The sequence below is a fragment of the Micrasema longulum genome, unplaced genomic scaffold (assembly GCF_059751315.1).
Source record: "Micrasema longulum isolate JH-2025_06_02 unplaced genomic scaffold, ASM5975131v1 h1tg000540l, whole genome shotgun sequence".
In the NCBI taxonomy this organism is placed as follows: domain Eukaryota; kingdom Metazoa; phylum Arthropoda; class Insecta; order Trichoptera; family Brachycentridae; genus Micrasema; species Micrasema longulum.
The window spans coordinates 17,770-32,239 of NW_028277736.1; the positions used below are offsets into that span (position 1 = coordinate 17,770).

General features: G+C 33.8%; 2 protein-coding genes across 3 annotated transcripts in view; one reads left to right on the forward strand and one right to left on the reverse strand.

Annotated features, from left to right (window-relative positions):
- Nucleotides 1-3,087: 3,087 nt before the first annotated feature.
- LOC148280785 (methionine aminopeptidase 1) lies at nt 3,088-11,184 on the forward strand. Of its 2 annotated transcripts, none has more exons than XM_088227789.1 (6): nt 3,088-3,279; nt 3,519-3,789; nt 6,105-6,276; nt 7,121-7,293; nt 8,803-9,061; nt 10,541-11,184. In XM_088227789.1, the coding sequence occupies exons 1-6, from the start codon at nt 3,120-3,122 to the stop codon at nt 10,634-10,636; spliced, it is 1,131 nt and encodes a 376-aa protein (XP_088083915.1). In that variant the 5' UTR covers nt 3,088-3,119; the 3' UTR covers nt 10,637-11,184. The 2 variants fall into 2 exon arrangements, with proteins under 2 accessions (XP_088083915.1, XP_088083916.1); XM_088227790.1 differs by lacking the exon at nt 3,088-3,279 and adding an exon at nt 3,304-3,425.
- A 1,506-nt stretch (nt 11,185-12,690) lies between these two features.
- The window catches only part of LOC148280786 (uncharacterized), a 42,772-nt gene continuing 40,992 nt past the window's right edge, over nt 12,691-14,470 (reverse strand). Inside the window, exon 8 of the mRNA XM_088227788.1 lies at nt 12,691-14,317. Within this exon, the coding sequence (XP_088083914.1) occupies nt 14,060-14,317 (258 nt within the window). The 3' untranslated portion in view covers nt 12,691-14,059. The remainder of the gene's footprint in view (nt 14,318-14,470) is intronic.

The window sequence follows — 14,470 nt, forward strand, 5'->3', positions numbered from 1 at the left end:
GGAGGGCGCGGGCATAACAACATTGACATTCGGTTTTGTCGTTTTAGAGACGATTTCTGCATAGGAAATCGTCGCTTTTCCGAACATTTTAGAAGCTTCAATATATGAAATGTTTCTGTCAGCCATCGTGTGTTTTATGTTTTGTTGCCTTTTAAGCTCAGGGCACAGCTTGCTGGTGGCAGAATGGTTACCAGAACAATTGAGGCATTTTATATCTTCAGCCGCCACCGTGCAGGATTCCCCATTGTGTGAGGAGCCACACTTGTAACAGCGCACAAGGGATCTACAGACAGTCTTTGTATGTCCGTACTTACAGCATTTAAAACACTGAATTGTCGGAAATACGTAGAGTTCTACGGAGAGGGACACATTGAAGATGGAAATGTGGGAAGGTAGAGATTTTGAGTCGAAGGTCAAAACCACCGTGCGGGAGGGTTTCCATTCGACTACGTCACCATTACTCGATCTGTAATTCAGTCGTCGAGCCTTGATTACTTTTCCGAATCCATGAGGTACCTCGGCATTCTCCACAATGTCCTGTTCAGACCAGTGCGAAGGGATGCCTTTGGTAACACCTTGTTTAGTTACTAGGAAAGTCGGAATGAAAACGTTATAATTATCTTTTTTAGCTATTTCTGATTTTACAAACGTATTGGCTTCGTTTGCCGTCTTAAACTCCACAGAAATACGGTTACGGCCGACGGACTTGATTCCGTTCCAGGCAGTCCGAATATTGTTTCTATGAAGAAATCGACCGAAGTCAATATCGTACAAGTTGGTTTGGGTGACGCCGTCTACTTGTACTTTTGTTACATGTACGATAAATGGAGCACGATCCATTCCATTGTACATGCGGGATTGGACTTTGGTAGGTGTGGTAATAGGCGGTAAAGTGTTTGTGACCTCTGGAGTACCTGGGTTTGTAGAAGCAGAGGGTCGGGGGCTAGGTGTTTTGTGTGGGAGGGGGCGGTCTGACTCAGAACTCGATTTCCTCTCCGAATTTATAAGTTTGAGTTTTTTTGATTTAGGCCTTATTGTAACAAATTCGGCGGGATCTGGAACAGTGTCCATTGTACCGCACGACGAATCTGATTGAGATCCATCCGGTGGATCCGGAGGTTTCTCTTTGTCGTTCATTTATAACAAAAAATAAAAAGAAAGAAAAATACAAAATAAGTTGTAAAAACCAAAAAAAAATTTGGCTACACGTGTATGGAAAAAATAATTGTTACCTGGTTATTAGGTTTCGGGACAGGGAACGAAAACAAACACAAACTACTGAAAACACTTAATAATAGATAAAAATTTTATGTACACCACTCCTTTTTTAACCAAATTAGTGAATTATTTCGACTTTTTAAGGAAAAAACACAATAATTATTATCTAAGACAAACAAAAACGACCGCCACCACTGTTAGTCATAGACAATCTCCGTTTTTAGCATCCGTACACGTTGCTTAAAATATATTTTTAAAACTGTATTACCGGTATGTTATCTTATCAGGTGTGTCATCTTAAACAGAATTCCCCTAATTATACTTTCACAAGTCAATAAATTATTACTTTCAAGACGATGTCAAATGTTAAATTATTTCAAACTCTAAGAGCCAACCTCGTGGTCAAACAAACTATCGTGCCCTTTCCCCGCAAGGGTAGGGAGAATGTTTTTTATATGTTTTTTCATTGTTATTTATGGAAAAATTGAATCTAACTTGTCGAAGGGCGATATTATTGTGTTTTGGTAGAAGGCCTGAATAAAGAAAAAAAAAGGATTTGTTCAAAATTTCACGCAAGGTTGACCACCGTATGATTCATATTTGGACTAAAACTTTTATTGGATAATGTGCTCATTTTTTCTTTGATTTGATCTGAATATATCCAAAACAGTCCGAGATGGAACTCGCCATAGTGCAGTCACTAAATACAAGCTGGTACTTAATTCGGAATTACATTTTTAGAACTTTACATAGACACGGAAATAAAAGTGGAGCAGTTCTCCAAGGTAAGTCAATTAAGTACCTAGGTCGGAAGAAAATACCTAATAATATATTTTTTGAATATTTATTTAATTTGGTTATTTGTACAACTTAAAAATATCGAAAGCGATTATTATTCATGCTGCTAAGCTTACCTTTGTTGTACATACATATTATATCTATGTAATAAACTTTAACACAGTGCGAAAAGTGGTTACATAAACCAGAGCCACAGGTATGTCATAAGTCCTTTATTTATTTATTTATTTATTAACGAACATTGTCCAATTAAGCAATTAATAGGGTTTTAATACTACAATAAAAGAATAGTTGAAAACATTTTTTCAAAAAGAAAATAGCATTGAGAAACATAAGGGACATCAAGACAAGATCTGAACTATTTATTCAGTCCTCGTTTAAGTCGTTGTAAACTAAAACCAAAAAAGTCCAGATCTTGTCTTGAGTTAACAATACGACAAAGACGGGTCGGGTCATTAGAGAATTAAGGTCATAGTTTGTTCTATGGAATTTTATTTGTCCCAGTAATGATGGAACATCGATATATGATATTACCGAACATAAATATGGAATAAATATTAGTTCTACGTTTTTGTAGAGACTAGAAATACTTAACACTATATCAGCATAAGAATAATAACCTCTCTCTAGTCCAAGCATCCACGCTACTTTTCAAAGCAAGCGATGTTGGACTGATTCAATGTGATTTATGTGATTCGCATAGAATGGAGATCAGACTACGGAGGCATATTCTAGTCCTATAAGTCATGTAAACTTAGAGTGAATAAAATAGTGTTTAACAGTAGGTAATTAAAATTATTGAATAAATTAGCATATGTTTCTTTTTTGTATTGTTGTAGTAATAAAGGTGTTATTTAGTTAGTTAGGTAATAAAGTAGTATAACATGTCTGGTTATCTTTCAAATATAATTATTGCTTCAAAAATTAAGGGGGATGACAACTTTAGGTATAAGTAATGACCGTCGAATTGCAACAGTTCCGTAGTCGATTCGAATGCATTATTTTATTGTTTATGGAACGATTATTTTGTGGTTGGCTGCAGTGATTTTTCAAATATTCCTAGAAGTTTGATTTTAGTTTATGACAGAAGAAAACAAAAAAAAATGGCGGCTCTTGGAGTTTGTGAAACTCCGGATTGTAACGAAAAAGCAAAATTACAATGCCCCACGTGTGTAAAACTTGGCATACAAGGCTCGTTTTTTTGTTCTCAAGAGTGCTTTAAAGGTTACTGGAAGTCGCATAAGGTTATTCACTCTTTGGCCAGTAAGTGTATAGTTTTAGGTTATGTCGAGCCGATTCTCACCCGCCTGTCTGTGTCCTGTGATACCATAGCTAATAGCTACCGATTAATGTTTAAAAAATATATGTTGATCGAACTGTCACCATGCTTACACGAAAGAAGGCGCGAGGTGAGATCTTGCAAGAGCTTCTTGTAATATTGAGTTCGTGCATGCTTCTATTTTAGTCCTCATTGTGTCTTGACATTTCCTTGCGGTTTTTAGAAGGGGAGGGCGGGAACGGAAAGAAAAATGGATTTGATCCGTGGCCAAACTACATGTACACCGGTAAACTGAGGCCATCTCCTCAGACGCCTAAAAGGACTGTGCCTTTAACTATCGGGAGGCCGGATTATGCTGATCATCCGTCCGGGTATCCGCTGTCGGAGCAGGCCCTTAAAGGAACTTCTCAGATCAAAGTTCTCGACGATGAAGAGATCGAAGGAATGAGGGTTGCTTGCAAATTGGGGAGAGAAGTCTTGGATGAAGCTGCCAGGTTTGTTATATTTATTTCGCTATTCGAATCATTTGTCTCTATGAAAACCTTGTTTTATTTATTTATATGTACGCCCAATGGGCATTTTTAAGGACATATGTATACATGGAAAAATTTTATTAAAGAAAGTCACAATGGTATATAGTAGACTCAGTGGGAGTGGAAGTGAGAGATAGGTGTTTATAATTGAATTTGATTTAGTGATCTTATGAAAGAAGACAACTTGTTATCCAAAAAATCAAGACTGGTATGTTTGTTGGCAGACCTAAGAATTCTGGGCATAGGGGAATGAAAATTATAGTTAGTTCTATGGTGATGGTATGAAAAAAGTCAATCTTGTCTGAGGTTTCTAGTTAGGATATTTAATTTATTTGAGCTCAGTATTTCAGGCACACCAAAGAGTTAGTTGAGAATATTAAAAAGGACCGGAAGGTCGGATTTATTTCAACGGTCTTAGAGAAGATATATTTAAGGTAGTTTCTAACTCTTAATACGTATATTGGTCTCTGGATAAGCCCAACATCCAGCTTATCTTATGTAAAAATCGATGTTGAACTAATTCAATATTTTTGATGTAAACATCATAATATGAAGACAAGATAACAGAGGAATATTCTAGGTGCGAGCGAACAGAAGAGAATTTTAAGGGTATTGACATTTTTTAAGTCAGTTGTGCTTTTGTTAATAAAATAAAAAGTAATGTAAAATTAGTAACTCCGTTCTTATAATTTTATGTTTTTTGCACCACAAAAGCCTAAACATGTGTAAATTACAGCAAATAACATCTAAATATGCAAACAATCATGTCAAATTATTTTCACATTGATAATCCACCCTAAAACCAGTGGTTTCTAGTTAATAATAAGTGTGCTCACACCATAGACTTAAATAACTAGATAAGCCTTTCTGAAATATATTTATGTTCCACTGTGCGATAACTGCATCTCCCCTTTTTTGATTGAAAGAGTAAGTCAGAAATCAAAATTTTGTTAAGTTATTTTTAACATGGTAAGGACACGTAACCGCAATTTCATTTGCAAAACACGGATGAAAGCTGCGCTCTGTGTGTCTGTATGTATATATTATGTTCATAAATAAAAAATTCAAGGCTAATAACAAGTGTGTTGTTTTAATGAGCTATCCTGTGAACCGAGGATAGCTTTATTTTATTTTTTGCATCACAAGTCACGAGACCCATTTACAGAGAATAATAAAGGCGTAGAAAACCAAGGCTGAAGAAAAATCACTCAACAGTAATTCATCACAAATTATAGTAATAATTGAATAGTAACAATAGTAATTTATTGTTTGTAATTTTATTGATATTTCTCAAAGGCAATGATACGAAACTTGAGTTCATTAAAACTCACAATTCACGTATTCACTGTAGTTTATTATTTTACAATCCTATTTAAAAAAACATTATCTCATTAACGTGTGTGGCTATATTGTTTTTATCAGTTTTAAAGAGTATTATTTTATCAATTTTGCCATTAATCGAAACAAAGTAATGAAGTGCAATAAAAAAAAACATGTTAAGTTTGGAAAAAGGAAAATAAAATTTCTATGAAAGATAGAAGCCTACCAAGGTCCAAGATCTATTTGTAGCATTCATGAAGGAGGATAAAAAAATGTGTTTTTAGTGGGTAACTCACAAATGCTGATTTCAAAGTTATCTAGTTGTGGCAATTATTTTTATCGAACCAAGAAAATTTAACCAAACTAATTATATTACAAAACAAAGTTTTAAGCAAAATTTGAAGAAAAAAAACGATGCACAAGTTGTAAATTTGATGTTAAATTAATTAAAAGTAATAACATAAAAGAAAATATTATTTTTCAGTATGATGATATTTGTGTATAATATTATTAATTTAAAAAAAACACAGAATTTTGAAAGAAAATTGATCATAGTCAACATGAACATGATCACAATACCACAGATAAGGCAAAAATTAGACTCCCATTTAGTAAAAAAATAGTATGGTATGGAAAAACGCATTTATGAAAAAAAAATAACAAAATTCAAACGGAAGGTTATAAGTATGTGTTAAACAACTTTCAAATAAAATTTATGTATGTTGTTTATGTGTGCCCTTTTTTAAGATTCAAAATAAAAATATATTTTTACATAAATTATTCTGCGATGTATTATACGCCTACTGAGTAAAATAGAAATGTAGGGAATTTAAAATGAAGAGTTATGTTACTTTTATGCACTGTTAAATTAATGTTGAAAAATTTTTGTTTTGTGTTATTTCAAAACTACAAAAAGACAAACAAATTTTTTATTCCTGGTTGTGTTTAAATTTCAGAGTGTGCGGAGTCGGTGTGACAACTGATGAAATTGATCGGATAGTACATGAAGCTTGTATTGAGAAGGAATGTTACCCGAGTCCTCTTAACTATTACGAATTTCCGGCCTCGTGCTGCACTTCAGTAAATGAAGTTATCTGCCACGGAATACCGGATCTCAGGCCTCTCGAGGTAGAGATAACTTTTCTATATAATCAATGATTTCAAGATTTTATGTTTACTACAAAATAATAACTACACCTCACTAAGTGCAGAAACTTTTTAATGATGCGGTGCGGTTTCTGTAATACTTTTATTGCATAATGCATATACAATTAGAATCGTGTGAAGACAAAACACATGGAGTTGTGTCGTACAATTAATTTATTGTATTTTCCTGTCTGGTTCTCCAAAAAGACTCCTCAATTTGTTTAAATGTTCTAGAAATATGAATGTTTGCTTTACAGTGTTTGCATATAAATAAATAAAAATGGTACTCAAGCATTATTTTCTAGGTAATTGGAAAACAGCTTTTGATAAATCATATTTTTTATAAAATGCTTTCTTACCTGATTTCTGTACTTTTCATGTGAATTTGCATGTCAACCTAAATTCAGTCCCCGGCAGAAATTGTATCATATAAGTGCTTAAATTTTAACAATAAAGTTCAATTTTAGTATTAAAATCGAACACTGATTTGAGTCTACTAATTTAGTTTATTTTTTAAAAGAAAGACAAAAATATTGGACAATTGTTTTGCCTTTTTAGGAAATTTTCAAATGAATATGAAAATTAAAATGAACCAAATTAGTAGACTCAAATCAGCATTTGATTTAATATTCCAATTATAATATGGAGTTCTACAAAATAAACGCCAAGTCAATAAACGATAAAGTTCAACCTTATGACAGTTTGGTAATGGTTGTGAGGAAGGATACACCGTTGATCTTAAAGTTATTCTCGAAAAATGACGAAGGTTCAAATTTAGATATTTTTGCTATGGGGGTGTGTCTAATCCTTCAATTGATGTTTCCAGGATGGTGATTTGTGTAATGTAGACGTGACTGTATATCATCGTGGATTCCACGGTGATTTGAACGAAACATTCTTTGTTGGAAATGTTTCCGAAGAACATAGAAAGTTAGTTCGCGTTACCTACGAGTGTCTTTCAAAAGCAATCGAGGCAGTCAAGCCGGGAGAAAAATACAGGTATGTGTTGCATTTGGTCCATTTCTTAAATATCCTAGACAACAATGTAATAATTTAAGTACTACCAAATGTTAGCCAACTTTACGATTGCGGATTTTGTTCTCCAAAGATTTTATCGGGGTTTACTAACATTTTCAACTGAGATTGTCGGAAATACTTTTCGTAAACATCGTATCCCTATCTGCACTTGATAGTGCATAGGGAACTGGTACACCAAACGCAGTTGATATTTTGTATTTTGATAACCTTTTGCATGAAGATTAAGTGATTAGCCTTACGCTTCAGAAACATGAAATGATGCCGTGTAAAACCACAATATTTCAGGTTGATCTTCCCAGGAATCGAACCTGGGACCTCGAACATGGTAGGCGAATGCGTCAATCACTGCACAACGAGGGGGACTTATCTTCACTTTGTTTTTTGTTACCAAAAAATTAATATAAAAGTACCCAGTAATTAGAGTAAAACACAGCTATGCTTTTTTATTATTTTGATGATATTTTTTTAGCTGTGGCCTTGTTAAGGATCTTCTTTCTTTTCATCAGAATTACCTATCTTTTTCAGTATTCTCATCTGAGAAGAGTCAAAAACACTCGTCCTGGATTCTGGTTGTATTTCACACATACAGAACTGTATTCTTTATCCTCATGGACATGGAGAACAAATGCTCGGATTACATAATGTGGAAATTAAATAACCAGACTGGTGTGATAAATAAACTTATATTTTACTTTTATCCCCTTCAACATACCATCCTCGCCTATCTATGCACCGCTGCATATGTGTCTTCCATCGTTCATAACGATGCTGTAGCTCATCATTCAACAACTCTGTTGTTTTTGATTTAACATGTTCACTAGACTAAAAATGTGTATTTTTCGCCTTTGGGAACAGGCAGAAGTCACAAAATGCGAGATTTGTCGAATACGGAGGATGATCAAGCGCAGGAATGCGCTTGTCCGCTAAAAAATTCCTTCACAGATATGGCATTGTGAGCTAGCGCGTTGTCCAGGTGCAGAATCCATGACTTATTCTTCCTTACTCTTTTCCTTTGCTTTATTTGGATTTCTTTGTAGTATTTCTGATTAACTGTTTGACCCTCAGGCGCCCAGTCAGTTATGAAAAACTTGATTTTGACTTGCTCTTTTGCTTCCCGGCCTTCAGAAAACCATCCGAAAACTCGTTCATGTGACATGATATTATCGCTAAACACATCTTTAACCATATCTAAACATTCTGTTGGCAAAATTAAAAATTTCATTAGGAGTTCAGGGTTAATTTGCTGATTAATTTTTATGTCAATCATAATCACAGCACTACTACACTACAGTGTACAACTAACGCTAGACAGCAACTAAAGCAGACAGTGATAAAACTATAGGATGTTGCTTTGCAAGTATCCTGGTTAATGACATTCTAGTGAAAACCTTGCCCGATGCGGCTCTGCGGTGGTAGGTGGAGAATTTAGTTACTTATTTGCCACACCTCGTACATTGCGTAATTTTGCAGGGAAATAGGCAATATAATACAGAAGCACGCCCAGGCGAATGGTTTGAGTGTGGTGCGTTCTTACTGCGGGCACGGCATCCACCGGCTGTTCCACACGGCGCCCAGCGTGCCACACTATGCACGTAACAAGACGGTGGGCGTGATGCAGCCCGGCCACTGTTTCACCATCGAGCCCATGATCAACAGCGGCGGCTGGAGGGACGACCAGTGGCCCGACAAGTGGACCGCTGTCACCTCGGACGGATCCTGGTCTGCGCAGGTTAATATCATTACTTCTTACAGTAAATTCATCATCATCATTCCCTTTTCCACACCTAGTAGTGCATAAGGCACTGCATTTGTAAACCAAATGAAGTTAAGGTGATCAGTCCTACGCTTCAGGGGCCAGTTCCAGAAATAATTAAATATTGCAGTTTAAACAACCTTTAAAATCAACACTTCACGTCCACCCTGCTAAGAATCGAACCGAGGATCTCAAGTATTGTAGGGGGATGCACCAACCACTACACTGCAAGGTGGACTCCAGGGTTTTGGTTCTATTTCACACACAGAACTGTATGTTTCATCTGCCTGGACACTTACTACAATTCTTCCACCACATACCGCATCTGAGGACACAAGCCTCTTTGCTCATTGTCGAATAAAAAAATCTACCCGAAGAAGTTCTCTTTAATCTGGTAGCCTTGGCATCCTTGTGCAGAAGTACATATTTATGTACTTTATTGGATTGAGAAAAAGAGGGAAGTGAATTCTTCACTGTTGGGGATTAAATTGATTGGTTGTGATCAATTTGCCGGAATTGATACGTCTTACAAACGGAAAAAAAGTTTTTATTTTATCATTTTTAATATTTGCATTCTTCTTTAAATTTTACAGTCGTCTTTTTTTAGATGTGAGAAACCGATTCAGGAAATGGGAAACAAGTTGTGGTAGAATGGGATTTGAACCCTGGACCCCCAATCCGGAGTCCGCCACTCTACTTCTCTAAAACTACTATAAAACTACTACTCCCTACTATAAAACCCATTCTTGTCTACAAATATTTGGACTTAATCAAAATATTGTTGACTTATAGTATATAGTTGAAGTGTTTATATAATATGTTTTGTAAAGGCAATTTAGTCGTATACTACATTAATAAAATAAAAATAAATAAAATTGAAAAATTTATTTCAATTTAATTACAGTGGAATTCCACGGACAGTTTTAAATTTTAATGTTTCAGTACATCAGAATTCGGTCAGAATAAACTGAGTTTACACCCTTAAAAATTCTAAATTGCAATTTTTTTAAATTCAATATACACATTGATATTAATGAGTATATTAACATTAAAAAAATCTATACTTATATTATTTTGATCACACATTGCCTAGTAGGTGAAATTTAATAATTTGGATGAATCTCACCTGTGTCAATAAAGGTTCAGTTTTCTTACTTCACACAAATCAATGGAATTGAAGAAGTATGGATGTTCAAACATAAACAGAATGTATAAAGGGATCACTCAAACCAGCCAATGAGAGATCATAAATAAGCCCTATTAATGTCTAAGTTTGCTTATGTGATCCCGTGTAAGTTGGTTTTGTTCCGACGTGTGCGCTACCATTGCGAGAGCTATCTTCAGGTTTAACTGTTCCTTTTATTTCCTTAAAAATTTAGGAGTTTTAGCATGTCTCATGTTTGGATAGCCTTTTATTTATTGCAACTGCATGTATGATTTTTATTTTCCTTTTAGTTTGAACAAACTCTGTTAGTGACTGAGATTGGCTGTGACATCCTGACACGTCGCCGAACAGAAGCCGGGACACCCCACTTCATGGACAAGAAGTAAACCTACTTTGGAACAACGCTTGGAATCTTTGCCTTTGTAACATTACTCGCCTACCTTTCTAGGTTTTACAACGTAGTTGAAATGACAACATTTGATTTAACAACCAGATTTTTAATTTTGAAAATGAGGTAACCAGTTTTTTTCTTTTTACGTTTGCGTAAAAAATCTTTTGTAATAAATTGTGAGGCCATTTAAATCTCACAGATGTATTGTTTATCGTTTTAAGATCTGAATCTGATTTTTATATCGGATTTTGTTTTATAAATATGTATCTACTTAAATTTATTGTGTACTATAATCAGCGCACTTGAGGTAATCTTCACAAAACTGGCGCTATACAAATTATCCTAAATTAATATACAGGGTGTTCTTTAAAACCCTGTCACATCCGAAACCACGATGATCAGTACGAGCAAGAAGACATATTGGTACATTAAAATATTTTTTTAGAATGACAAACCATAAAAAATTAAATATAGAAAAAAAACAAATTGCGAATACACCTCAAAGATAGAGCAAGAGAAGATGATTATCCAATCTGCGCGGCCGTGCAGTTCAGACTCCCCCCTCCCCCCTTCTCGTTTCTCCCCTGCAGAAGTGAGCAACCATTTGTTTTTTTTCTATATTTTATTTTTTAAGATTTTAGTCGTTCTAAAAAAATATTTTAATGTGCCAATATGTCTTCTTTCTCATACTAATCATCGTGGTTTCGGATGTGACAGGGTTTAAAGAACACCCTGTATAGTGAAAAATTATTTTTTTAAATTTTTTATAGTTTTAATTATTAAAACTGCATTATACATGTCGTATATCTTCATAAAATCTTGTGCGAATGCAAAATTTTAGATCATGTCCTGATTTTAATCCAATTTTTCACATTGATTCTTAAGCCCATGAAAAATTATTATTAAGACTGGAATCAAGTAAAAATCCATGTATTTTCTGATTCATTCATTTTTAATTCAGAGTTAGCATTTGCGTTCACCCAATATTCTAGACACATTACTCATTCTGCATCTCTCAGACTTGAATCAGAAAATGTACCATATAATACATGAAATAAAAATTTGGTAAATTAGTTAAAATATTTCCTTCTCAGGGCCCCGATCACAATGGGAAATTAACAGAGTAATCTTCAACTGTCTGAAGCAAAATCAAAATTTCTGCATAAAAATGTGTATATTTTTATAAATATTTTATTTCTAACATGTTCAATTACACGTTACCAATAAAGGTACTTTAAATTTTTATACAAATATTCACATTTTACTTTATAGTCAATTGAGATAATTCTGTTAACTTCCCACTGTATCGGTGCCCTATATTTCTGACGAATTTCTTGTTCACCTTTTTGATCCGTGTGATATGGCCATTAGTTCGAAGTATGTTTTTGTTACATAACGTGTTATGTTTTGTTGATCAAATTGTCAAATCATTTTTTTAAATTTGGTATTTGGTATTCTCTTGTGTAAGAATACATTTTTGAAAACAATATTTTTGAAATATATAATGTAATCGTGTAAATTTTTAAACTATGTATTTCTTGTTTTAACATTGTATAAACAATGCTTACCAATTATTGTTGATATATGTAATAATATTGTTGAGTTTTACAATAAATTGACCCATTTAAATATACTTTTGTAAAAAAGAATATGAACAATACTAATAAAATACATAATGTTTACTTTGATTGTTTTTTTTTGCAAATTTCCCGCCTTGACCACAAAAAAATGTGTTCCTTGCTTTACATTATACATGCACTCCCGCTCCCAACTCGTGTACCTTCGAGCTATTGCGTAACGTGATTTTCGATCAGTGTTGTTCAACATGGACAGAGAGCATCATGATACCATATAGCATCCTCGCAAACGGCATTTTATGAAAAAATGTATGAATTTTGCCAAAAACTTTAAATAGTATGAAACAGTTTTACTAATACTGACAATCGTCATGACTTTTTTAGTCATATTTATAGCGTTTTAGCTCCATTCCTGGTACTCAGAAAGGTTAAATGATTTTAATAAGATTTTTAATCTAATAAATAATACATATTTATTTTACATTATTAAACCTTTATTATAAATAATTATAGAAGCTTGAAATATTTACAAAAGAATGACAAGAACTTATATTACAAATCATATAAATAATATAATGTCATATTGTCAGAGTTTTATAAGAAGGGTCCATTAGTTGTCTTTCAAATCTATTATAAGGCTTAGTACTAAATTTCTACGTTCAAAAAGTCTAATAATTATTCACCATCACGATTTCTCTATCAGCAACTATTAATGCATAGGGCACTGAATTGGTACTCCAATTGCAACATTTATCATTTTTGTTACATATAAGGTAAGGTGATCAGTCTTATGCTAAAGGTGCCAGTCCAGTAAATATGAAACATCCCAGTATAGAACAACCTTTATAATCAATATTTCACATCCCTCCTGCTAGGAATTGAACCTGGGACCTCAAGCACGGTAAGCGAATGCGCCAACCACTACGCTACGAGGTGTACTTTTCTCCACTTGATTTATTTTTTTATCTTATAGTAGGCATTGAGTCGAAAGCACGCGTCCTCACACTTAGGACTTTATTATTCGACCGCCCGGACACAGAAAAAATAAAGTAATTATTCATAGCAGGTAAAAAAAATCATAACTTAGCTAACAACACCGCATAAGTCAGTTTTGTTATTTTTTCAGGATGATGAAAAAACTGTTTAGTGTATTGAATTGAAGAGGAATCAGGCTTAAGAGTTTTTAAAAGGTGACACTTTACAGATAAATATTTCATTTTAAAAAAATAATGGTGTAATTGAGTTAGCTTTCAATAAAATAACATAAGTATGAACCAAAAAAAATTAAGTATGTTTTTTTGGTATTTTCAATTGAGTGGGACAAGCCGCATTGATTGGTATATTTGAATTTCGAAATTGACCATCAGACTGCTTCCATTAGATTGAATTCAATATCGCGAATGAATCCTTCGCATTAAAGAGGCGAAAGCGATGAGCCGTACTTGATTTGCATAAAGGCAATACAGCCAACATGCCATATGTAACTGCCAGTTAAACTGCCACAAGCAACTTCGTATAGACGCGTACGATACAAAAATAAATTATCTAAAATAAATCAACAACTTAAAATAAACTTCATTAAAATTGATTTTTTGTTATGAAATTGAAGTTTTCGTCCCTCTTAAACATTTTGACAAATGGTTCTTCCGCGGTATTGAACTTAAATAAACGATAAGCAGTTTTTCGTCGTCCTGTAAAAAGAACGAAAATGACTTATGCGATATTAGCAAAGCGACAATATTGTAAATTATTATTCACCCTTCTTACCAAATACTAATAATATGACTAAATGAAATTATACAAAAAACTTAAATTAGCACGTTCTTCAAGCGTAATATTTTTTATTCTTCATTTTTTGGCCTTATTCTGCTTCCATATTCAGAGACCTGATTCTGTACTGCAGATGTATTTTTCTCTGTTGGTTTGATGACTATACTTGTCTTCCAATCTTTCGTCAGGATGTCGAGAGTGGGATTGGTTTCGTTTTTTTGTACCACAACAATTACATCATCGGTATTAGATTCCCTTTGCTTTTCTGTTGCAAGGTGTAGTTCAGGCTCTGTGAGGTTTGAATTTCTTTCCAACTCTAATTTCTGCATCTACAAATAAAACACAGTCTTAAAAAAATGTCTCGAACAATTTGTTCAAATGTTGAGAGGAATTATTGAAAGTAACGACAAACCAATAATTATTTTATAATAAATTTCCATCAGTTTTAAACCACAATGCACTAGATTTGAGACTAATAAATA

What these genes read in the sequence shown, in the direction of transcription:
- LOC148280785 (XM_088227789.1), top strand. Translation starts at nt 3,120, where the DNA reads ATGGCGGCTCTTGGAGTTTGTGAAACTCCGGATTGTAACGAAAAAGCA. An exon ending in CGGATCTCAGGCCTCTCGAG is followed by an intron (nt 6,277 to 7,120) that starts GTAGAGATAACT and finishes TGATGTTTCCAG; the next exon opens with GATGGTGATTTGTGTAATGT. An exon ending in ACGGATCCTGGTCTGCGCAG is followed by an intron (nt 9,062 to 10,540) that starts GTTAATATCATT and finishes TTTTCCTTTTAG; the next exon opens with TTTGAACAAACTCTGTTAGT.